This window comes from Rhamphochromis sp. 'chilingali', assembly GCF_963969265.1.
Source record: "Rhamphochromis sp. 'chilingali' genome assembly, chromosome: 11".
NCBI lineage: Eukaryota > Metazoa > Chordata > Actinopteri > Cichliformes > Cichlidae > Rhamphochromis > Rhamphochromis sp. 'chilingali'.
Genome location: NC_137938.1, coordinates 36,857,870 through 36,884,781, shown reverse-complemented (window position 1 = coordinate 36,884,781; position 26,912 = coordinate 36,857,870). Strand labels below are relative to the sequence as shown.

Here is a 26,912-nt window from a genome sequence, read left to right as displayed (position 1 = left end):
GCCAGTCGCTTTTTTTTTAATGAGGTGGGAGGAAGAAAAAATCTCAGTATCTTTAGCAACCATTCGACAAAACAATGGCCCGTAAAAAACACACAAGCAGCCGCTGAAGAAAGTCTGAAATCACGGCGTGAGTGGCTGCAGCAGATAAGGCCGAGCCCAGAGGCTTGTATAAACAAACATCTCTGCTATTCAGCTCGGACACACACACACACACACACACACACACACACACACACACACACACACACACACACACACACACACACACACACACACACACCGCGCCGACTCCATCTGGAAAAGTGCAGCCGGCTGAAATCGTGCGTGGAGACGGGAGTCGTGATTGGGGGCCCCACCCCAACACAAGGACACAACCGGGATAAAGTTACACAACACACCAAGTGATTAACAACCGTCTGCAGCAAACTGTCAGCTCTGGAATCCACCGGGAATAATCACACACACGGACAGCCTGCGAAAGGAAACTGTCAGCGACGGCACCAGAACGCCCCAGAAATGAAATTCATCAGATTTACTGGAAATCATGAAGGTGTAACCACAACGCAGAGACACACCGGTTACAAAGGCACGGGAATGAAACCGGCAGGGAGAAATCATTTCGACCAGAAACACCAAACTAGATTTAATCCGTGGCCCACGAAAAAAGCTCAATTTGATCCTTTAAGTGGGCCGGAACATTTATTTGAATGTAAATAGGTCTATTGTGATGACATCCACGGAGCAGACGATCAACAGCCTGAGACACAGTTCATTAAAGATGAAAAAACAAAACAGAAAAGCCTCACCTGCATTGTTTCTGCTGTTAAACAGCTATGTGATCATTTATTGACGTGATGAAGATATATCTTCAGTATATCTTCATGTCTGTGTTGTAATTTAATCTAAAAAAAAAAAAGATCACCATAATTACGTCACTGCTGTTTTCATTGACGCGTAAAGCAAAGTATGGGCCGGTTTGGATCTTCGGAGGATGTTTTCTCAGGCCCGGGCCGCATGTTCGACAGCCATGTTTAATACGTCAGCATAATGTTAACGCAAAGGTTACTTTAGCTCAGATGTTGAGAGCCATTTTAGGCCATCTTTTTTCGCTTGCAGTCCTTTACAGCAAGACTGCTACGTATCAGAATGTCACTTCACAGATCAAAATAAAATCAACATAACAATATTATTTTAAAAAACATGAAAATTGGTTGTGTTGTGTGATCTAAAAGTAAAAGAAATCCTGCTTTTTACTATCATATAGGCATTATTAAGAAAATATTGATATTTCATTTTAAATATCCTGATTATCACAAGTTCTCAGTGTTGTGTATGGTACACATTTATAAAGACAACATTTATTAAACACACACACACACACACACACACACACACACACACACACACACACACACACACACATTTAGTTCATTTAGTTCTTAAAGCAGCAGAAACATGAATTTCATCTTGTTGAATATAATCGTGTTTTGCGTGTATTTACTAACCTACAGTTACGTCATGCGGTTATGTGGGGCTTTGGATTGCACAGTACTTTTTGAATTGTGATGGCAGAGTAGTTTTACCTGCTCTAATCCCTTTATCTTTACAGCCAGTTTATTTTTTTGTGCTGCTGTAACATCTAATCCTCCCAGCAGGGCATCAATAAAGTGCTATCTTATCTCACCTTTCCCCTGCTGGTAAGTTTTTCAGTTTTACTTTAAAAACTTTGTTTGGTGATTTGTGACTGTTACTGTGTGGCTAAAATATATTTTCCCCAGAAGCCCCGAAGGATAAAAGTGGACTAATTAAAAATATATCTTTTATGTTTCATAAAAATCCAAAAGTTCCTTAGTTAACGAGCCAAGGGCCACATTTTCTACAGCAGTCCTGAATGAAACAGGAACCTCTTATTAAGAGGGCCTGTAAATTTCATGAACTGCACCGTGCTGATGCACTCTGTCAAAGCACTAACTGCCACCATGAACAGCTCTTTTTTCCCCACTGAATGTAGATCTTCTAAAGGTCAGACGCGTTTTTCAAAACGTTACGATCTTTATGAACATGCAGGAAGTTGAAGATTTTTTTTAAAGTGACAAAAAGAACACAAACAGGGTTTTTTTGTGATATAATCTTTCCTTCTCTTATAAGTGGGGAGGTGAGCATGGGGCTGCAGTACTTCTTATTGGAAAACTTACTCTTCACACCAGGGAGATGTGTCTACATTTTCTGAGCAATATCTTCTCTTTATGGTAGCATGACTTCACTGCAGCTCAGGAGGGAAACAAGACGACCATCTGCTGCACGATGCAAATTGTGGAAGTCTCATCTAAGCTGCAGGTGGACTTTTGAATACATTAGTGTTCATGTGGGCACCTATGCAGCAATTTCAAAACACTTAAAAAAAAGAGGCCTGTGCCCCAAATCCATCACTCAACACTAACATCTGCCACCAAAATGAGACAAGAGCTTGTTAACATAATGGCCCTTAATCTGCTACAGGTTCATAATATATGTGAAAGGTTAATATCCCATAACTGTCTGTTTGCACTTCAAATGCAATCAGGTGGGAGTCTGACAGGAAGTTTAAAAAACTGCTGCACACTGCAATCCCAAACCAAATGAAATAATTGAAGAGCTCAATCACCTACAACGCCGAGCTACTGCTAGAAATATACTTTTAATGTTAACTTTACTTGTGAAAGAAAAATAGGAGAGAGAAAGGGAGGCTTAGAGACAGTAGAGTCCAAAAATACACTTTTATGACTGGTAGGTGCTTCCCTGTTGGTGAAGTAACGGTGAATTATTTTTCTTCTCCACAGGCACAAAAAGGCCAGTTTTACTTTCTGCTTTTTCTAAATGAATCTTTTTCAGTGGGTTTCCTTAAGTGTAAACAGCCAAGGAAAAGCAATTTTTCACATGAGGAGTTTATTAGTCATGATACACACCTACATCTACTGTGAAATGAGACCAAATGACAACAACAGACACACAATTTCAGGCTGAGCCAGCTGTTTACAACGAGACACGTGCTTTGCTTGATTTTTTTTTTTTAAGAAAATACATATTTTTAAAAAAGGAACCAGTGCTCGCCAAGTACAACATAACTGCTGTTAATAATAAAACCTTATTTTCAAAATATGAGGATTAATTGATCTCATATGTCCTACTCTCAGGGAATGTTTGATATTTATCACAGGAATAAAGATTAAAAGTTGCAGTTATTTATGGAACTCTGTGTGTAGTTTCAGTTATTGTTGGATTTACACCATCGTGGGCGCTGAAACGTGTGGAGTGTAGGGTGTGCAGTGATGAACTTCAGCCTGTCCTATGACTACAGGCTAAAAATGGCCTTCATATGTTCATATAGTCAGGTTGTCTAAATATTCACAAGATCAGTGGAAAAAAAATCAAAACAAAATAATGGCTTCAGTACAACGTGGGACTGAATGAAACATACTCAAACACACAAACAGGAGTTTTATTTCTAGGAGATTTTGTGATTTTCCTTTAATAGCGCTTAAAAACACAAATTTACTAGACTCTATTTCTAATGTTGTGTAGTAAGTTGTTCTAAATCGTGGGCACCTATTACCCAATAAGAATATTTTTGTAATCAAATTACATGCAAATAGTGTGAAGTCTGGCTGTTAACCATTTAAAGCCGCTGGGACTAAAATCACAGAGGCTAGTTGTATTTGACAAATATATATATTCAGTCACATCTCTGCTCTGTCGAGGTGATGCTAAGCCTCGCGCGCTTCAGACAGTGTGTTGATGCTTTGACTTCTTATGAATCTAATAAAGCTTTTTTGTTTTTCCTTCTAAGCAGGACGTGTTGGTTTCATGAGAAGTGACTTTACTGCTTTCAGTGTTGAGAGTGACTTCACTTCCCAATTTAGAGTGTGAAAGAGAGAGAGAGAGAGAGAGAGAGCGGGTGAGAGAGAGGGGGGGGGGGGGGGGGGAGAAAAAAACTTGCCATCCGGTTTATGGTCTGTGAGCAAAAATTGTAACTGCAATGGTTTGCGCCATAGAGCCAATGCAGCCGTGCACGATTTGAAGTGAGGTTAGGAGCTAAATTAACTGAAACAATCACAAAACGACTAAATGACAAAGACCGCGAGGCTGCTGCTGCAATGGACTGTTCGATAAAGGTAGGTGTTTGCGCCGTTTTTTTAACGCCCGTGTTGAAGATGACAGGCGGCCACCCACACCGTGAGTCTGCTGAGTGAGAGAGTCAAGGCGGTGATGCGAGCTCCCCACTCTTTCCTTCTTGTACAAAATTTCCTCTTCCTTCCCGTTCGTGGTTGTATGTCGGCTCTATAATAACACAACTAACCACTACATCTTTACACTCAGATAAAAACACTAATTGGTGGCCGGTTATACGCGTAAAAGAGGATTTCCAAACGCACGCCTTTCGACTTTTTTCGTAATTTCGTCGAGCTCTTCCTGCATTATTCACGGACCCACAATTAACGACAAGCATAAGGCACGGAGAGTCAAATTACTGACCACCGATCGCTTTCATAAACGCTTTTGTTTCTTTAACGAAGATGAAGTAGATGAAAGGGATGCTGGACTTTCTCGGTGCGCGTAAGGCAGGTGTCCTCGAAGGCGTCATGGATCGAATTGGAGCAGGAGGATCCATTTCCATCAGATGACTGGTATTTCACATTCCACACTATTACAGCTACAGCTGTTTATCGTCTCCTGAGGACCGTTAATTGTTTCGATGTCTTATCTTCTAAGAGAAGCTGAAATAAAGGCCTCTGTGTCAGAGAGAAAACGAACTTTTTACCGAAATTAGCGCCGACTGTTGCGCAACGAGGGGAAAATGCAATTATTTTAATCCGATTGTGCACTCAAGTGACCCAATTCACGCTCGGTTTCTATTAAATTGCGCCTGTATGCAACACTGGGCCTTTATATGCATGTATATAATTCTGTACTGTGATTTTTGCAGTATGCACGATCACAATTCTTAATTTCGACGCTATTTTAATATTGACATTTTTAATTAGTTCAAAATTAATTACTATAACGAATTCCTTTAAAATTTCATTACGGCTGCAAAACCTTTTTTGCAAGAAAAAGCGTTCCTCGGATGCAGGAAGTCATTATTCGCTGATTTCTCGGGTTGTTTCTAACATGCATTTGTATGTGCAGCTGTTTTTAGGCGCTAAACATGACCGAGATACGTGGTTTCTCGTTATGAAAAGGACAGCAATTAAAGGGCTAGTACAAAAAAGGGGCAAAATGAAGCCATACTAAAAGTAAACCTTAAATTATTATTAACATCCTTTATGACGAGTTTTTTTTTTTTTTTTAATTCTTTTTAGTTTGTAGTTTCAGTGTCGGGAGACTCTTTGGGATTCTTTGTTATTTTTATATAATTATCCAGATGCTTATTCTCTTGTACTCTGTAGCTGTCGATTGTGTTTGAGGTTATTTTAAGAATAATTTATAGCAGCAAACGGGAGCACTTGTCAGGTGTCGTTATCTGAACGCAGCAGGCTTCCTGTCTCAAACCTCAGACTTTCCGCACACATTTCCGCTCCCTGGACCAGAAAAAAAAAGTCAAAAAGGCAACAAAGGCTCTGAAAGACAGAAACAAAGTGGACAGAGTGAGGCGTTGCGTTGTCGTAGCCGCGCTGCCCGCTCCCTCGCTGACAGGGAGCTGGAGCAGAGAGGCCTGGCCCCGAGTTTGCGGCCTGCAGAGGCCTGCGTGCTGTCAGGATCCGAGCTGTGAAAACCGCACCGTTGTTTGTGCAGCACAAAGCGCAGCTGCTCGAGCCTTTGCAAAATCAGCTCAACTTTTACTTCTCCTTTCTGCCACTTGTTGCTTCAGACATGGCGAGGACAAAGGGCTGTGCCTTTGCACAACGTGATCTCTGGTCTTTTACTGCAGCAGACACCTCATGCGTGGGCTGCACTTAAACACAAATGTAGGTGTTTTTTTTTATTATTATTATTATTTAAATTAAACTTAAATAACCCGAAATCAGACTCTTATGTAAGCAGGAGCTCAGTTAAGCTTTAAGACTTTTAGTCTCTATAAATAAAAACACCGAGGGGGGGAAAGAGGAACTCAGAAATCACCAAAATACAATGTTTCTCATTAAAATACCAGCGTTTGAGATGGATATGTGGAAGTCCTGTTTGCGCTGCACTATTATTTATTCAAATATCAATCCAGGTTATTTGTCAGGCTGCATGCAGCATATTTTACTGAAGGCAAGATAATGCAGGCATCAACATATATCACCCAATCCGCTTCTTCAGCCCAAGATAAGCCTTGAGGGGCGTCATAAACGACTAAATATAAAACAGATTTTAATCATGTAACTGCTTCTTGCAAGTTGTTAACCACATCCTTTGTTCCAGCTTAGGGTTAGTGGCTTACCAACCTTTTTGGCCTTTAACCCCTTCATACAGTGTATTGTTTTATTAAATATTGCGTAGAGGTAGAGTTATGGAACATTTATGCAGTGAGCCAGATAAAAGACATATCTTTAAAATAAAATTGTTACACAAATATTTTCTAGTTGTCTTGCTAACCATTTGGCAACCTGCTGGAAACTACGAATTAAATGAACAACAGTAAATTCATCTAAAAGGGCTACTTTTTGTTTTTAGTGCACCTAGATTCCAAACTGGGGAACTGACAGTTTTCCCTCCCCTTTAAAAAGTAGAACCAATGACCTTCTACCTCTATGGTTAGGGGATGTGGTGATTTTGTTATGCTGTGTTGCAAGCATGTTTTGGGTCAAATGATCCCCTCAGTGGTAAAGAGCCACTGTAAATCTATATAAAGTTGTTTATGAAATATTTTTCTCCTATTTAAGGATAACACTGCTTATCCAGGGAGTGAGGGTGAAAGGTGAATGGTTTGAAGAGAATGAAAATGATGTGAATCATAATTGTTTCAGAGTAACCAAATCTCAGCCCACCTTAACAGTTTTGTTAGACCGCAGTCTTCCCTAATATTGCCACACAACAAATACAGAAATAATTGGAAAACCGGTGTTTCATCCTTCCACTAAATGCTTCAGACTGCAGAATCATTTCATTTAGGTTAGTCTGGCTCACTAAGACCTTTTATGTTGGTTTCCTTTAATTTGTTACCCGTTTGTAGCATTTTAAGGCTTACACAGGAATTTCTACAATTTTTGTTTGTTTGTTTATAGATCAAATTATTAACCAGGACATATTCATTAGATTGTAGGATACCTAAATGGTAGTTTTTGGTTGCAGCCCTGGTTACAGGTGAACTTTAGCAGTACAAATACATGTAAAATAGTACATGCAGCAGGATATATTTAAGGGGAAATTTCCTTTAAATGAAAAGGTCTTGGCAGTAAAAACTAAGAGTCTTTGAACACCAACATCCTTCGTGTGTGATTCATAACAGACTACTACCTAACGTTATCTGATTCAGGCTCTGTTGCAATGGCCTTCTCGTGTGCTACTGAAAAATGACTTTTGCAGGTAGAGTTATTAAAGTGAGTCTTGGAATATAAGGCATTTGGATTCATGGTTAAATGTGGATAAACTATGAATCTTATACAAATTTATACAAAGATGAATAAAGATCCCCATCTCGACAGGCCTCCTGTGAGCACGCTTTTAGTTGCTGGCTTGGGCAAGACTGCACTGATGCAACCTGCAAAGCTGCTGACAGCCATGTCAAAAGTTTCCATGCAGGACTTCGTGTTTGTGCGCTCACTCAAAGTGGAAAGTGCGTGCTATCAAAGTGAGCAGCAGCGGCGTAAATTTTAGGACATCGAGGCACAAGGCGGCCTCAGTTTCAAGAAGGTCATGTTTTTAAAAGCAGTTTTGTGTCACTGAGCAACAGCCTGAAACGCTCTCAACAGGAAGTCAGTTGTGGCATCGGCGGTCAGGCCGCAGTTTGGTATATTTGTATCAGTGAGCAGAGGAGATGAAGAGAGAGGGAAAGAGCAGAAAGAAACAGATAAAGAAAGAGCGGGAGTGTGCATGAGCTTTTCACTGAGCTCACTGTGCCAAAGAGCAAACGTTTGGATGAGAAACTGCAAGTGACGATAATATCAGCTTGAATTTTGAGCTCTAAATAAAATTAAAAAACTAAACAAAGCAACAAAAAAAGATACAATCTTCAGCTACGGCTCACAACTGCCTACTATCACGCATTCTCGTGAGAATTTGCTGTCAGCAGCGAGTTTTATCCCGCCTTCAGTTGACTGTTTCACTTCTGCACAGAGCAAAGGGCCCTGGAGTGTGAGAAGACAAACTGACAACAAGAGGACAACAGAAGTAAAAGAAAGCAAAGAGATGGAGAACAAAGCACAACATGCAGTCCTGCTAACCACTTCTCAAACATACAACACACACACAGAGCCCTACATTTACAGCATTACATGCGTCAGACTCTGTTGCTGGTCTTTCATATGCGGAAGTATTCCTGTAAACAAAGTGTGAATAAGGTTTTGGTTCGGCTACATTAAGCGTGACAAGAAAAAAAACTGCAAACTCGAAATAAAAACAATATTAGATGGTAGTTTACAAAAGTGTCAGCGTTCATGTTGCATTATGGGTATTGTAGGCAGTTTTTTTTTAAATGACAGATATTCATCTGAAGTAACCATCTGCATGAATTTTGATCAAACAGCAGCCTGAAGCTGAGAGTCCCAAGTTAAAATCTCCAACTTTACAGCACAAATAAACATGTTTACAGTAGAAAGAAAAAACGCACCCCTGAATCGTATTTGTGTGTTCACAGTGACTATACTTGGCGGAGGGGGTTCTCATCTGTGTAGATTTTTATCACGTGGCATTATGAGGCCATCCTACTTTGTTGGTGACTGTAGTCACTGGCTTCATCTCCAGTAATATGAGTCAGAGAAATAGACCCGGCAGTTGTATATTTGGTGTTGGTGCTTTCTGAAGAATTTTCTAAATCAGTTATCTGATATACTGACACCTGCTTTGTAGCCATTTGTAATATAGGACCATCCAAGAAGTCTGGATGGTCCTATAGTGCAGCTTCTCACCTCATTAGTTAATTAGTTTAGAGGAGGCGAGTATTAGCATTGAATTTGGGCACATTAACACTAGTCAGCAGGTGTCTGTGTTTGTATGTAACACTGCCATCCGTCATCCAAATATGGCCACTTTTGGCTCAAATGTTTCCAACGACTCACATTTTGAAACCTAAATCTGAGGCTTCAACAAAGCAAGGAGTCCACAAACCAGTAGGTGCTGACATCCATCTTTTACATACAGTCTATGATTTTGACAGTAGTGCAGTGTTCAATATTTTTCGTAACAATTGTGTCTTTAAAATCTTGAGCAACTTTTTTGTGTAATCGTGGGTTGGAGTGAAATGAAAACGTAACCTTCTTCTAGAAAAAGGGCGTATCCATTACACAGCAGCAAACGCTCCACGCAGCAGAAGCAGTAGCTGACTTCTGTAGGAGTTTGTCTGCAGCATGAAGGAAATGCCGAATTGTGTGCCATGCATTAAGATGTGGTTCACAGTGCTCAGGCAACAATTGAGCTACAAACAAACAAACAAACAAACAAAACAACACACACACACGCACAAATGAAAAACAATGTGATGGCGGCACTTCAATCAAGGCTCATACTCTTCTTTCCGTCCACCCCTCTCCTCTCCTGACCACAGGCCTTTAAGGGTTGTTTTCCAGCTTTAAAATGACCCACATTTTTACACTATGCACCCCCTCCTCCACCATTTCCTCTCCCTTGGCCTGTGCCAAAAGGTTCCTGTGCACATGGCGGCCTGGTTTCCTGTAGGCCACTGAAAAAGCACGGCACTGACGTACAAGGCCCAAAGACAATGCTCAGCTCCTCTAAACAAACATGCACTTGCACCCACTTAGATGGCCGTGGTCGCATCACACATGCACGCACTTAATTTGAGCAGCAGACAGAACAACGGGTCCGGTCTCTGGCCTCCTGAGTACGTGGGATGAAAGTGCCATCTTCGAGCGGTTTTGAGGCCACATTTTGGGCGCTGAGCACAGGAAGACGGACTTAAATCTCAATTAGACTCCACCTTGAGCTAACACCCCTCCCCCTCCCTGCAACCCCGATCCTAACGGCAAAATAAAACTGTGGTTAAGGTTACTGATGTTCTTTATGATTAGACAGCCTCCTGGCTGCTTTCACAGTTCATTTCGCTCCTCATTGTAGTGGTTTCATAACCTCCTGTAGCTTTTTACGTTAAACATGCATTTAAAGTTTTAAACAGTCACAGGGGAATTCTTTATCGTGCAGAGAAGAGTTGAATCCTTCAAACTCAGCCCAGGGCCCAAATCTGGCCTCTTACAAAGGGAATTTCAGCCAGACAGTTGAAGTTCAGGAAAACTGCAATATGTTTGATTGACAGATTTTCATGTGCTTCTGTTTTCAAAAATATGCTCCATTATATCGACATGATTACATTTTTTTAGGGCTTTCTAAAAATACTTTTTCTTGAAATTTGTCATTCAAGTTCTCGTCTTGAGGCCTTCAAGAAATACATGAAAACACAATCAGGGATTATTTTGCTTTTACAAAATCAAAGGAAAATAATCTGCAATGTTATCAAAATTAACAAATTAAACACTTTTAAACATAAATAAAACAATGACAATCTAGACAACACACCACAACATAAACATACATTTTGCAACTTAAACAAAAAAACAAAAACAAAAAAAGATTTTCAACATTTTAAAGTTGACAGTTTTCCTGGTTTCTTGTGTAATTACTTCCATTCCTGCACAGTTCATCAAAAATAGTTCATCTGACTGAATTCAACCTTCCAACCAGACAGTTATGTTTCAACGCGGATTCGTCTATTTTGTGCCACTTAGCATTTCTTTATCGGATCCTAAAAACCCATCATTTTGTTTTTGGTTTTTTGGGTCAGAATTTTGCACATCTTTTAATTATATAAAGACCAAATCCCATGTTAGCAACTATTTTAAGTGAAGTATCGGTAACAAATCTACAATAATACCCAGGAACCCAGACTCCCAAACTGGGTTTAGAAGCAGTTAATTTATTAAAAAAAAAAAAAAAATTAGATCGTTTATTTTACAAAATGGATTGAACCAAATATAATGGTAAATGTCTAAAACACATTCAGAAGCAGTTTATCGGTGTAGCCACTGAGTGCAACTCTAAAAGTGTGTAATGCAGTCGTGAATTTAACTGAGTTTGAATAAAAGTGAACAAAAACAAACTGATTACACGTTTCATCCACAAGAAATCAAATTAAATATTAAAACGAGACTTCACAACGTATTCAGCCCATATTAACTGACATCGGCATTAATTTGTTGCTTTTTGATGTTTGCTGATTCTCAACCATCGAACTTCTGTTGGAAGCCATTTTTCCCTTTGTTGAGCAAGTTTCCAAAAATAGAAATGTGCTTCCTCGCAGCAGGTATCTGATCTGATATATATGTTTCCTCTCTGCCATTGTTGTCCAAAAACTATTAAGAACCCTTGACTGGGGGACTAGTTTGTTTTGACTCAGTCACACATACATCATCCTGTTGCTCACTAACGTGCATTAATCCACTGGCGAAAATAGTCGCCAACAAATTCATTACTTCCTGCTGTTTGAGTAACATTTCAGAAACAATGAAATTAATTCGTATTCAGTGAAGATCACTTAACCTTCTTCTTAAACTCTATATTTGTGACACAGATTTAACACTTCATGGCAGCATGAATTAATATACTTGAAATACGCGATATTATTTCCTGATTCCAAATCCTGGATGTGATTAATTCAATCTGGTTTCATACAAGCAGAAAACATTTTAGCATTAAAGCTTCAATGCTGCTGCTACAATCAGCTCCTGCTCGTTTCGGTGGATAAAAATAAGTGTTTTGAAAAAGCAGTTTCCACAGGTTGTGACCCGGCAGACACTGACCCGCGGTTCTGTTGAACAGGAAGCGCTGTCCGTGGTGAGTGAGGATCAGCCCATATTCGAGCCAACCTACCCCGCAGCCCCGGCCATGCACATGAAGACCGAGATGACGTCGCCCGGCGGGTTCAGCCAGACAAACAAGCAGAGCCCCGAGCCCACTGAGCCGGAGTGGGTGGGGCCAGGAGCACCAAGTGCTGGGAAGAGAGAACAACACGTCAATGGCACCAGGTGAGTCACGGCACGCCGAGGCCACAGGAGAGCGCGGGTTCCCGTATTATCTGACTCGAGTCCACGTTGGTATGTCGGGTTTTCCACATACTAAAAATATTTGTTTATCGTTCACTTCCCAGATTCCCGCCTCTGATTGTGATCACGGCTTTGTTCATTTCCCCCCCATCATCGCTACAAAGCGTGGGCCGGCTGTGATGGAAATTTGGGTCCCTATGTTCAATATTTTAATTTCCTGCATTATTGTGGTCCACCTGAACACGCTGCTCACTTTATACTGCGCTGCGTTTACACTCCGCAGCTACGTAATAAAACATGATACACCAAAAAACATTAAGCATATACTTTCCAAAACTTTTGGCTTCTGAGATATCAATGTTGTGAGCACCTCACAGATTCATTTGAAAACACAGACGTAAAATACAAATCAGTTGTTTGGTTTGTTTGTTTTTCTGTCCCCGCTTCTTCAGTCAGAAACCGCTAAACTACTCAAACGTAGGCTGTTTATCAGCATCCACCTCCCACTGTGAGACATAAACACTATTAGACTGTTGCCGTTCTATTAATTTCAAATGTGACATCCATCACAGCTGACATTTGAATGAATAAGTACTTCTACTTTTGCTACTTAGACTGAAAAAAGAAAAATCTTGTAGAACTTTTTTAAAGCATTTTTCCACATTTGCATAAGGCTCTGTGTAGATCTAATAAGATATCCTAACAAGGCTTGAACAGCTTTTTCATTTAGTAAAGTCAGTGTATTTTTTTAAGTCTTTCTTTTCCTATTTGTTGCATGTTAAATCTAATTGACAGGGATTTATGTCCATTTTTAATAGAAATCCTTTAATTCAAATGGACTTTTTTTAAAAGTTAACTTATTGCAGCACAAGTAATCCCTTTGCACTGAAAGCTCAGACTACTCTAAATGCTCAGTTTTACAGATTTCTTTGGCTCAGTATGATGTCAGAAATCATTATTAAGGCACACAAGCTCAGGCTTTAAGCACAGAAGCCACGTCTTCTTTCTGTTCTTACCTTGTGTTTGTGATAGGCACCCAATCACACTGCAATCCCATTAATGGCGAGGTAGCTAACCAAAACGGATTGTTTCAGACCGCATGAAGCAAGTGGCTGCATGAGTCATTCTCAACAGGACCAGCAGGTTATCAGTGCTGATATGGAGATGGTTGCCAGTTTAGCAACCAACTTTCACAACTTTGACCATCTAATGTGACGGTAAATATTACCGCTTCAATAAAAGAACTGTATAAATACAGAACGTGCAAAACACTTCGGGTAAAGCTCAAAAGTTTTGCTCCTACCAAAACTACCAGATACAAGTGCCTGTATTGTGTTTACTGGGATTCTATGATCAGCAAGATTTCAGCTGGACTTTGAATTTGAAGTAAAATCCCAAGTCGGTGAAATATTCTGGAACCTCCTTCAACTCTGAAGCTTTTAAACAGAATAAATCAAACAAGAATAACATGAAAAATGACTTCAACAAGTTACATTCACAAATACAAATGATTTTTAACCTTGACACATTTACATCTGCTTTCTATATTTAAGTGTAGTACACTCTGCTCATACCATTTCTGCACCGTTATTTAAGTAGGGCTTTTAATTCTAGATCAGCGCTACTGAGTGCAAGTATTTTCTAACAACTTCTATTTTTATGCAAAAACTGTCTATGTGGTGAAAACTGGGTTAAATTAGTGATGCACGCCACCTACTCCTGACAGGTCATTTCAGTGGAAATTGTTGCAGAGAAACAGTTTGACTAAATTTACCTCCTGTCATATACAGACTAGCAAAAACTCTGAGAGGAAATGTAGCTGGCTGAAACTGCATCCAGTCTATTGTCACAGATTTTTCTCTCTTCATAATTTGACTGTGGAGAGTAATTGATATATTCCCGAGACATTTAGAAGACTGAAATTGCTCCTCAGATGCTGACTAAAGCCTCTCTTTTCCTTTTGTCGTAGTCGCGAGTCCCCAGTGGATTGCAGCGTCACCAAGCGTTCCAGACACATGAGCAATGAAGGGGCCTCGATGCAGTACCAGGCCTCCTCGTACACGGAGCCCCGCGTCAGCCCCCAGGCCACCACCCCACCCAGCAGTGCCACTGAGGAGAAGAGGGTCATCGTGCCAGCAGGTGAGCTGAGCCACTCACATGAGCTGGCGCTCAGCCGCCATGATGCATCACTGTCCCCATCACGAGACGGTTTCCCAACAGCCGGCACAGCCTGGGCTTGTGCAACATCAGTACTAACTGAATCAGAGACGGGCATGTGCGTGTAATTATTCGTCTCTTAAAAGAGCCCCAAGAGCCCCGGAGCACAACAGATAAACAATAGCAGGTTTCTAGCAGTTGTGGCACAAGGTGACATCAGGCTTTCAAAAAAAGTGTGAAGTCTAAAGTGCAAAATTAACGCTCAGGACTGTGATATTAACAAAAGAGAGAACAAGCAAGAACAGACCTGATGAGCAGGCTTCAACATTTTCAGTTTTAATCAGCTCGCTTCCTTTTTCAGGACTGTAATGAAAATACATAAATAACCAGCAGCTACGTCTGAAAACACAGTATTTAAATATTCTTTGAAATGAATTCTTTTTTAAACTCAAAGCAAACCTAAGAAATCACATAAATATGTGTGCACCACATTAATACATCACAGGAATTTATCTCAAGGGATGCTTTAAATAATTAACTGAGCACTTCTGCCATAGTAGTTCATTTACTCTCACTTTATTTTACTTTTTATTTTAATGCAGAATTGCAACGAAGCAGGTATGTAATACACAGATTTCACTGTAATATACATCAGGAGATCACATGAAGATTATTATAATAGTGTAATGTAACTCAAACAGCTGGTAGTATTAGACTGCAAAGCTCCTATTTGCTGTGCTTTTATAGCAAGAAACTGTGTACAACATGGTTTTTATGGTATATTAATCAGCAGGAACATGCAGGCATATTTCAGCAGCTTTCATACCTGTTAGTAAATCTATATCGCTATAAAGCTAATAATAAATGTTTGTCCAACCAAACATCCAACGATTTAAAATCAACAAGCCACTGCTGCACTGCGGTAAGATTTTGTAAGGCAAAAGAAGTCCAATATCCAGAACTTGAAAGTTGCTTTTTATGATTTATTTATCCAGTTTGGCAAGCAATAAACAAAGATCCATTTTTGCTGCTTCCAGCTGCTTCTCCTGCTCTGGTAAAAAAACCATAGGCCCACCCCAGTGCATGCTGGTCCTATACCAGTCCCTTTACTTGCAGAAAATGGCCCTACTGTTCTTCCTGGCTGACTTAACAAGATAAACAACAAAACAAAGCAAAAAATGAAACAAGTATTGACCTACAAATAAAACTTATAACGAAAAATATAAGTAAACCAACAACAAATTTCAAAATAATAAAAATAACGAATAAAAAGCTCCAACAATAAATAAACAAATATTTACTTCACATTCTTCTACAGCAACAGTATCTATCTTTAAAAAGTACACATTTGAAAGGTATTAAAAAAAAATCTGAAATGAATGAGACTGATGTCGTAGCCACCGGCTGCTTTTCACATCTGTTGATCTTCTGAGAGTACAGAACAACACCAGCCCTAATATTTAATACACACAAGGCTGATACTCATCAGACGAATGTGAACATGACAAAACAGGAAGGATGTGTCGCTGCGACTAATTCAGTGTATCGTTTTTATAAGTCGTGGTGTCGATGCAAGTTTGTTTCAGCTGAGCGATGTGAAAAATGCACCGATCTCTCTGTTTGCAGAGGAAAAAAGTCGCCCATGCACAAACTGGATTAAACACGCCGATGTGTCATTTCTAGCTGAGTAGTTCAGTTTGCTGTCCCTTTTATCGCTGCTATGAATCACGGGTCCAGTCATCTAAATTCTTCCTCTGTCACAGCTTCCCTGATTTTGTCATCCCCAGAGACTCGTTAAACAGACAGCATGTTTCAGTGCACGTTTCAGCTGGCAGGTGAGGTGGATGATTTTAAAATTAATGTAAAAATCATCCGTGAGTCACCATCACAGAGTTATTCTGCCTTATAATACACGGATGTTGCATCACAGCAACACGTGTTGATCAGAACAATCAGGAGCTAAAGGGCAGGATAACGTCCGCTCAGAGCTGAAGCTGCCGTCCAACATCACAGCCAGTTCACAGCACACAGTCATTGTTTGCTGCTGGAAATGAGCTTCCTGAATCGGACCAGGTATATTTTAACAGATCAACACCAAGCCAAGCTGAAGCTGCCACTGACTTGAGCTTAAAAACATGTTAGGCTCTTAGCACACAGGATACAATTAAAGAGTACAATATTCAGCATTATATAAATGAACAAGAACATGTATTGGATCCCTCAAACAATAACAAAAAAGACAATGAAAATCTAAATGAGCAAAAAGAAATATTCAAGATGAAGTCTATCTCTGTGAGATGCATATTACTACAACACGATTAAAAAAAATACTTTTAAGGCTAGAATGAGTAAAAAAAACAGTAGAGTTTAGGAAATTTCATCATGCGGTGTATATATATCAGAAATATGTTCGTTATTACTTCTGCAGATTATATCAGTAAGGAAGCTGATTAAATATTGACTAATGACATATGGCAAAGGGGTGAGATTAAAAAAATATTTCTATGTCCGAACAAACGTGTAATCAGAGTTTACTCAAAAATGTTTTTGTTTTTTTTAACATGTATTGTATGTAGATTATGAAATATTGGACTCACACCAATGTTTCACCTTTACAATAATAATTTGACCAATAGCAGACCGGTACCATCAATACCAATGTTTCTCTCATTTATTCCCAGTTTGTGTGCAAATCGAATATTAAAATCTTTTTTCATTATTATAAGTTTCAAAGCCTTTCAGCGCTTCATAATAATTTAGAACACACAGCTGATGGGCCATTTTCAGTCCCACCAGCTGCCACTACAACACTAATGCATGTCAAAAATGTAAAACACTCCCACGTACATGAAATATGCTTAATGAACGTAAATATAGACGGCTTTGTCAAAGCCACTGTAATATTTCTAAAAAGCTGTTTTCAGCTCAGTATTATGGTCATTATTTACTCCCTGAATATTGAGCCCTTCAGGGAAATCAAGAGCGCAGATGGAGAAGCAGTTGAACAGTCAGAAGAAAAAAACAAAAAGAGAAAACACATGGCTGAAACCAAAGAACAGCTTATTTTAAATGTAATTTTCCTAATTATGCACGTACATATAACAGAAGTGTTGTCATAAATTTTAAGATGACTATTGATTTATTAAAAGAAAAAAGAAAAACAATCCCGGCCTCAAATTTCAGTTGACTTCACAGCCCTTTAAAGATCACCAGATACCCTCTGAATGGCTCCACTGGATGAACTTTTATGACTATAAATATAAGCAGGACCCATTTAAACGTGTTCTCTGGTTAGGGGTGTGTTATCTGTTTTGACAGTGTGGTTATTCCCACCCTACCACCTATTTTACAATCACTATCAGAATCACTAAGAAGTATCCGGTGTTAATCAGCACTTTCATGACCTCCAAAACAAACAGGTCGTATTTAGCTGTGTGCTGAGTGCTCTTTAGACCGTTGACTCTTTCATCCCCCCCAATGTGATGGTGTGAAGGATTACAGGCGAGCACTGCTGGTATTTAAAGATTCCTTCCTGACATTTTAGAAAACGTAATTTTCCTGACATCATAAAGGTAAAACTTCAATTTTGTAAAAATTAACATCTTAATAATCTTCACATCCAGGCTGCAGTGCTGAGTTAAAGAAAATCCAGGTTTTAAACTCGTGTGAAAGTCTTCACATCAAAGCTGAAGTTACTGCTTGAGCTAACCACTCCTGGAAGTGTTTTCACAGGAAATCAGTGACCAGATTAATCAGAGTAATTTATGGTAATTCCCCAGTAAGTAGCTTCTACAATTTCCTGTTTGAAAGTTTCTGATACACAAAAAGCAGAACAGCCTCACAAAGGATGTTCAACTCTTCAAAAAAATGCCAAACATGAGTGAAAGTCTGTGTAATAAATGACTAAGCGCCTCTCTTCAATTCCAGATCCTGAGGTGTGGACGCAGGACCACGTGCGCCAGTGGCTGGACTGGGCCATCAAGGAGTACGTCCTGGAGCAGGTGGATGTCATGCTTTTCCAAGCGCTTGATGGGAAAGCCCTGTGCAAGATGACCAAAGACGACATGATGCGGCTCACGTCGGCCTACAATGCAGACATCCTGCTCTCGCACCTCAATTACCTCCGGCAGAGTAAGGCTGGCTTCATGTGTGAGATCTTGCTCTGCAGCTGATAACATTGTTCACGTCTCGCAGATTTCAAAGGTTTTCAAGTGGCAAAAATGCATCGAACACGAGGATCTAACAGTTCCCCGACGCAGCTGCGTTAGTCTCGCTTCAGTCTCACTGAAGCATTTCCATTTTTGTCCGTGTAATGAAGATCTTCTGAAATTAAACACTCGGAAAAGAATTGCAGCAAAAACCATTTTTGAAAGTGTGCATTTGGATTTTTTAAATATTTTTCCTGAGGTTTGTTATCTCAGAATTGGATTTACTGATAAATAAACTCCACCCAGGTATCAGTGCAGTTAAGAGAAACGCAGATTCATTGGGGGCAAATAAAGAGTTCATGATGTTTTTTGTTTTGAGGAACATGATGTCACTTCAGGCTCTCGTTTGTTGTTCTGTTAACCAAATTTGTGGTCTTCACTGAGCGTTGTGGCCACTGTTCCTCTTTGCAAAAGCAGGTTTCCTGTGTTTCGCATAACACACGTACGTCACCATGAGTTTGGATCCGTACTACATTACATAATTTACCAAGTGTTTGTGACTGAAGCAGCAGCAGTTTGACGAGTGCAAATCACTGCAGTCATCGTGTCTGAGCTGGTTCGACAAGAGGTGGACAAATGAACAGCAGCATCCAGTGTTGCACTGAGGGTGGGCTGTGAGGAAGACAATGTGGGTGCTTAGTAGCCTTGAGGTTAGGGAAGCAGACATTTTGAATTAACAAAAATCAAAGTAAAGGTTGCAGGAAAAGGTTTGAGGTTTTAAATGTTCGAAAGCCGATTTAAAAAAAGATTAAAAAGTAGTGAAACAAAAACAGCAGTGGCGATTAATTTACTGCAGAAAATGATGCAGTGTTTGTAAAAGTATTTCTTTCAGTATCACAGGAAATGGTCCTCTCAGATCCTTCCAGAACTTTTCTGGTGAATTGGCACCTCAGTCTTTGATAGATCCTCATTTCTTTAAATAAAGCCTGAGTTTTCACCTTCAAGTTATCCTACTGGTTCACGAGGCATTCACAGTCCATTCTTTTCAACTGGCTGGACAAAAAAGTCGAGTCTGTTGAAGCAACAGGAAAAACAAAGCACCCCCACCCCACAGTTATAACGTTATGCTTCTGACACACAGGACAGACACTACTCTTTCTACTCTGCTGTGCTTGTTTAAAAGAATATAACATTGATTTTTATTTCATTCTTGAATCTTTTTTCCCCAGGTAGTCCAACGTTCTCCTACCCAACAACTCCCACCAACAACACACCACCACAACAACAGCCGCCCAGACAGGTGAAAACAGGTGAGATCAACCTCTGGCACATTTCACCCATTTTCAGGACAACACATTCTCCTAATCAGCTTCTTTGTGTGATGAGGTCCCAAATATTTTAATACCTAACATGAGGGATTTTGTGTTGTTGCTTAGTGAAAAATCATAATTAGCAACACTAACATCAAAGTTGTTCAGTTATCCACCGATTCCACATATACTAAAAGGTGCCCTTCACCTCAGAATTGAATATAAATATATATATTTTAATGTATTCATTTTGCTTTTGACTGTCTGCATCCATCACCCAAAAGTTGTGCACAGCTAGCTAACTTCAGTTCAGTTCAAAGAGGCGGTGTTGGTAATATTTACCTTCCGTCACGAGCACGAGGCCTAGTGTCAGATACACACTTCCTTCTGCACTGCGATACAGTTAGCGGGTGTAGTTTGATAGAAACAAATAGTTCCTACATGAAACCACTCACAACAAGGTTTGTGGAGGTTTTCAGTAACCTGGTCACGATTTCTGGTAAGACACACGGCTGCTTAGGTTCTCAGATGTATTTTTTGTTTTTGCCGCTTTCAGCACCACAAAGTTACTGTGAATTAGTTGCATTACGTACAAGGAAAGGACGACATTTCTTGGGGTCATGCAAGGTTCATTTTGGGGTGAACTGTAATTAAACTCAGTTATACCTTCATCGTGCAGATGAACCTGATTAGCTGACTTGTGTTAAATTAATAAATAAATTCTAATTTGAGGTTTCGGTTTACTGGGACTGTTATTTACCAAGTGTTGCATTAAAACCAAATCTGAAGGGAGGTGCATTTTTATTTTATGCATCGTTTCTATAAAAGTACATTTCCATTTAATACAGGATGTTAGGGTTCTGAAAAATAGAACAGTTCATAATATTGTGGTCATTCTTCAAAATGAGGTCGCGATAACAACTGTGCAGGACTGAAATGTATAAAACGCTTGGCTGTTAGACTGTCACGAGTCACTTTCTGCAGCAAAACCATCACAATCATCAGAACTGATACTGAAATGATAAAAACAAACCAGTTTTTAATTAAAATGCAGTGGATGTTTACTCGAGTATTGTAGTTAAAGTAAATTATGGGCACCTCAAAATAATTTGATTTTAGGGTATTTTTATGTGTTTAGTCTTAAATTTCAGAGGGAAACAATACGTTCCTTTCTCCTGCACTGCATTTTTCTAGCGGGCACGCTCTGTTTTGCATAACTATTTTTAAATCCAGGTAGCTCTGCAACCACGTCAGCTAGCGCAATAATTTTTTTTTTTGCATATGAAACCGGAGGAGTTGTACTTACATCTTATGCCATCAGCTTGTCCTCGGTCACAGTTTCCTTCCACATATAGCTTTGCAAAAACTGCATAAAAGCACTTGCAGCAACAAAAACATAATATTCCAGAAACAGGCTTTGCCGATCCGATCAGCTGTTCGTAACACTTCCTAAATTGGAATAGATGTCAGCGCAAACTTTTGCATGTCCGCCATGAACTGCCCGAAACAGGAAGTGCCGTCATTTTCGCGGAAATGTAGTTTTTTTTTACCATCAGGGCCTCATGAGCCTATACTGGTGTTTTTAAAAGTTATCTTTGACTTTCTAACTTTCTGTGTCGTTTCTGGGATGCTTAGAAGTCATATTGCACTGCTGGAAATAGTTTATTTTGATGCATATGCAGCTTTTTTGCTAATTTGCAGTATAATATTTATTTTCGTTTTTCCTGCAATATATAAAAATTGGTGTATTTCAGAAATAAAACTATGAAGACACTCAAAATAAATTTCCTGTGGTGGGAAACTATTTTGTGCAACTTTTTTCTATTTACAGTTTTGAGGGATAAGCCTCTTAAATTTCTCTAACTAGAAATATATGTTAAAAAACAAAAACCATTTAATTTTTTTGTAGTTTATTGCACTTTTTTGCAATTTATGTAATTACTATGCACTTAATGCAGACATATTATTAAGATTTGGGCTATAATGGTTGCATTGATGTATAGCAACTTGAAATGCTCCCAAAAATGGCTCTACAACATGTAAAAATATAATATAAGCTCTGGCGGGCTTGGTTCTATGGTAGGTCTTAAAGGGTTAAAGGTTGCTGATCACACAAACATAAAAACACACACACACACAAAAAACAAAACAAACAGCTACAGTAAATGAAACCATTGTGAGACGTCAGGATTTCCAACCTTTTCTTGTTTCAGGTTTATGTGAACAGCAGTCTTTCCTCTAAACCTCACTGCAGACTCTTATTTAGATCATGTCCTGAACTCTGAGGTTACATTTTCTAATAATACAAACAGCATAACTGTCTTTCATTTCTTTCATGCTTACTACCAAACTACTTACCTAAAAGATTTATAATTAAAAAAAAATTAGAGTAGTTCAAACTAGGCTTTCTACCATGACCAGTAAACTGTACTTGGTGTACTCTGTAACTGTTGAGCATGAGCACTATTATGGACAGCCTCTCCATTGCTACTTTAAGCATTCATAGCAGATACTGTGGTATGATTTTATTTGGAGCATTGGAGGATTCAAAATTAACCCACTGGGCTTTTTTTGTTTCATACTTTAATTGCTGTACTATATTCAAGTAGCTTAGTATGATCACTATTCAAAATAATCTATATGCATCTATATCCGCCCCCTTAATCCTCCATCTGAAAGAAGACATTGTAGCAGTTTCTCCTTTAAGACAACTTATGATTGGCTGCTGCTCATAAACAGTATCTGAGCTGGGTGGGGCTTTGTATTCACGGGTAGAGATGTCTGATACCATACAGAACCAAGAGTTAAATTAAAAATATATATTTTAGATGTGTCCTTGATCCAACACAGCTGATTTAAATGGCTAAATTTCCTCCTCAACATGTCTTGAAGTTCTCCAGAGGCCTGGTAATGAACTAATCATCTGATCCAGGTGTGTTGACTCAGGGCGATGTCTAAAACCTGCAGGACACCGGCCCTTGAGGCCTGAAGTTCCCCACCCCTGGATTACATGATGGTGGGGCAATGTCTTAGAGATGTTTCACACCTTGGCCCCGGTGACAGTAACTTTTTTTCTACACCTTGGCTCATGTGACAACAAATGATTAATAACTGATCAGTGACCCAGAGGTGAAACATCTTCACAAACATTTGAGATGGCTTCCTGTACAGCTTGTGTAGGAGGGAGTAGATTGTAATAAGTACTGATGTGTCTCAGCATTGATAAAGTGTTTCTGTAAGAGGTGGATCAGGACACATTAGCATCTACACTCAGTTACTGGACATTCAACTTGTAGTACTCACTGCACAACTGTGCAGTAGTTCATGTTTGCCACAGTTTGCTATTAGTCATAGTCTGTGTTTCAGGTTTCTTGATGCAACTGGTGGTTTTTTCCATTTTTTCATTTCCATCACCCACAGCCCCTCTCTGTGGGGGCCGGGTTCTGGTGGGGGTCTCTTCCTTTGACTTGTGTCGCCTACGATCATCTGATTATTGAGGTTCTCGCCTTGAGTTCAGAGTTATTATAGTTTTGTGTTGTTTCATCAATTTCCATTTCATTTGACTACAAAGCCTTGAGGTGACTGTTGTTGTGATTTGGCACTATATAAATAAAACTGAAATGAACTGAACAGACTTAAGTCTAGCTTGAAGAGGAGGTTTGCTCATTTTAGTTTGAGTTTTTATTATTATTGTGTGGAGGGCATATGTCAGGGTCAGCACAGGTCTTACAATAAAAACACAGTTGACTTACATTTTGTAGACATCCAAGACAAACTGTGATTAAATTTGACTTAAGTACGAAGTAATAAAACGTCCTCTATATTTTTGTTTCATTCGTTAGTTTTCCAAGTTCACAAAATTGTTTCAGTTGTATTTTCCAAGTCTATTTTTTTGTTGAGTAAAATATTTTGGGGGGGGTTTTACATCTAGTTTTAGAGTTTAGTTTTAGTTAACTAAAATTAACCTTGCTTGAGAGAACCATTGTTGTGAATTGGTGCCATATTACCAAAAAAACCCTGAATGAAATCAAAGCTTATGAGCGCAGGGTTTTAACAGAGGCCTGAACTACCTGAACATTTAAGGATTTAAAAATGATGTGCTGAGTTTCAGAACCATGTTGCCCAGTGCCAAAGTCTGAAAGGCTCCTTGGCACAACATTGGCCCCAAAACCGACGAGTCCAAACTCAGCCAGTTTCAAACAGGAAACAGCTGCACCGACAAAGGAAATGAGGGGGTATGGCTTCGGCTCCTGGGACAAAATTCACAATCTTGTGGCAACAAGGGTGGTCTGAACAAAAGAATGCTCTCCCAAGAAACTACGGGTCATCTCAAGACCTCCAAAGCCTTATCATTGTGGTCTCGGTTTACTAAACTTCCTTCCTACTATAGCTCACTCGTCTTAATGTCCACTTCAAAGATTTTAATGCTCGTCAGTGTCTGGTCTCATCCTCATTGTGTTTGTGTTCATACAGAGAACAGTTTTGATGAAATCAGCCGCAGGAACAGCTGGCCGACAAACACCATGACTACAGTGCCTAAAGGTATGAAAAAAAAGACGATATGAAACCGATAATGAGGATGAACTTTTTCATGCAAGAACACCCAATGGATTTTGCATTTTCTCTGGCTTTAACACAGCAGAAAAATCAAACAATTTCACACATTATACACAAGTTTTATTTATTTTTTTTTTTAGGTTCTTCAATGGAGCACCAGCACAGTACACGAGTTACAGAGCCTGCTCCAAGGATTGGGCAAGGTACGAAGACCACGTGTATGTTTAGGCAGATCCTGGTTTACTGCTAACATTTTCTTCTTCTTTTTTGGCTCTAACTCATTGCACCCCTCACTGTAGGAAGTATGGGAAAATGAGGAGTCACACAAAATGATATGCAAATGACATCGGTGCCTTTTTAAATGTTTGTTTTCAGTCTATCGAGTCAACGAGCTTCATCTAACAATTATTTCCTTCTTAGTTAACTCACCACAAGCACAATATGGGACAATGCTGTTAGTTTTAATTAAACTGATGCACAAACCTAAACTTTGATTGTAAAGAAAGACAAAGCTTGTGGCCTGAAAGGTCACAGGATCACCAAAGAAACTGCTGAAACACAAATCTGACTGCAATCATTTAACAGTTGGAGACGATCAGATATTGGTTGTGGCTAAAGTGGTGAACTGATCACACATCCCTTATCCCTTAGGCATTATATTAGTTTGACAGGTTTCATTGTGCTCACGTTAGAACATTTGAACTAACCTCCTCAAAAGACCACATTCAAAGCTCTGATTGGTCGAGCGTTTCTTCAATCTCAGCTTGAATTATGCTTATGTGTGCAAGAAAATGTGTTTTAACTCATTTCAGGGCATTTAAATCTTGGAGCATTAATATTAAAGTGACAATGTGTAAAAGTAATATTCCTTTTCTTCTTTACAGACCCATACCAGACATTAGGACCCATTAGCAGTCGGCTAGCCAACCCAGGTAAGAATCTGAACCATCATCAAGATAAATAGACAAGGACGATACAAATGAGGCCTTTACACTGTCTGCTTTGGCATCATGAGAAGCAAGCAAGCAAGCAAGGGCTGGCACACATGCACTTACTTTCCAAAGTGGAGTAAACACCAAGCAACAGCTGTTGTGTCATCACGCTTTACGCTATGACAAAATCCGGCTTCCCTCTCACCAGAATGACTGTTTGCCCTGCTGTTTCCTCACAGAAGGCCAAGCCCTCAACTCATCCAAGAACCGAACAGGCAAACAAAGTGCATACAAGCTCCCTGACCCCAGCGCTCACAGGCCTGTGGGTAGGTTTCTGCCCTGATGTCTATCACTTCAACCAAGCCACACAGTGAAAAGGTCACATTTGCTGAGAAAACAAATAAAGCATATTCTGACTTTTGTTTGGAACTCGTTACACTCAGAAAACCTGACGAGCTATCCAAGAGCAAATGGATCCATGATGAGGCATTTAATCCTATGAGGCTGAAGTAGCCAAGTTACCCCAACTCTGTATTTATTCATTCACTTATCCTGGAAACTAAAAGTGTTTTGACTTTTTTCCTGTCAACACTTGAGAGAACTCATTTAGAAATTGGAGAAAAAAAAAACAAAACCTTTATCTTTACACAAATTTAAATGCTAATTTTAAAGCCGACCTGTTTACATTTTTAAACACTGATGATTGTATTCCTTGAAAATAAATAAATATAGGCACAAACCGTTTCCTTTCTTGTTTTGAGCATGCAGTCACTGTTAAATCAGAACTCTGTGCCTTAACTCTCCTGCGTTTATCCTCCCAGGCTCAGGGCAGATCCAGCTGTGGCAGTTCCTTCTGGAGCTTCTGTCTGACAGCAACAATGCCAGCATCATTACCTGGGAGGGTACCAACGGCGAGTTCAAGATGACCGACCCGGACGAAGTGGCCAAACGCTGGGGTGAGCGCAAGAGCAAGCCAAACATGAACTACGACAAGCTGAGCCGCGCCCTGCGCTACTACTACGACAAGAACATCATGACTAAGGTGCACGGCAAGCGCTACGCCTACAAATTTGACTTCCAAGGCATCTCGCAGGCACACCAGAACCACTCAGGAGATGGTGGGATTGTTAAGTACCAGAATGAGATGTCTTATGTCCAGACCTACCACAGCCACCAGCCCAAAATGAACTTCATGGGTGGCCATCCTGCACCTATGCCCGTCTCCCCTGGAAACTTTTTCGGCCCACCGTCACCATACTGGAACTCACCCAACAGCCCCATCTATCCTGGGTCAGCCATGACCAGACATCCTGCCACTCACTCCCACCTGAGCTCGTACTACTGAGCATGATGCCAACTGAACAGAAAAACAAAAAAAAGAAACAGGAGAGGAACCCAAGTGCACCAAAGCACGCTCCGTCTCACCTGCCACCGAGCTGAACTCTGTTGAAAGAAGGCGAAATGACGCCATCATTCAAATTTTAAAGGCATTATTAAGTTGTCTTTGTTACGTTCCGTCTCAAAAACAAAAAAAAAAAAACAAAAAACAAAAACCACGGACAAACATGAGGGTATATTAACCCTGGTATTGTATGCTTCCAGGAGTTTTATAAATAAACTCATAATATACTATAT

The 26,912-nt window shown here is 39.7% G+C and overlaps 1 protein-coding gene across 3 annotated transcripts; it reads left to right on the top strand.

Annotated features, from left to right (window-relative positions):
- The first annotated feature begins 3,983 nt into the window (after nt 1-3,983).
- fli1rs (Fli-1 proto-oncogene, ETS transcription factor-related sequence) lies at nt 3,984-26,895 on the top strand. 3 transcript variants are annotated; one of them, XM_080895602.1, is made up of 10 exons: nt 3,984-4,151; nt 11,950-12,155; nt 14,143-14,312; nt 18,258-18,461; nt 19,708-19,788; nt 24,262-24,330; nt 24,486-24,548; nt 25,230-25,277; nt 25,517-25,603; nt 26,099-26,895. In XM_080895602.1, the coding sequence occupies exons 1-10, from the start codon at nt 4,134-4,136 to the stop codon at nt 26,620-26,622; spliced, it is 1,470 nt and encodes a 489-aa protein (XP_080751728.1). In that variant the 5' UTR covers nt 3,984-4,133; the 3' UTR covers nt 26,623-26,895. The 3 variants fall into 3 exon arrangements, with proteins under 3 accessions (XP_080751728.1, XP_080751730.1, XP_080751729.1); XM_080895603.1 differs by lacking the exon at nt 3,984-4,151 and adding an exon at nt 4,259-4,664; XM_080895604.1 differs by lacking the exon at nt 25,517-25,603.
- Nucleotides 26,896-26,912: the final 17 nt, after the last annotated feature.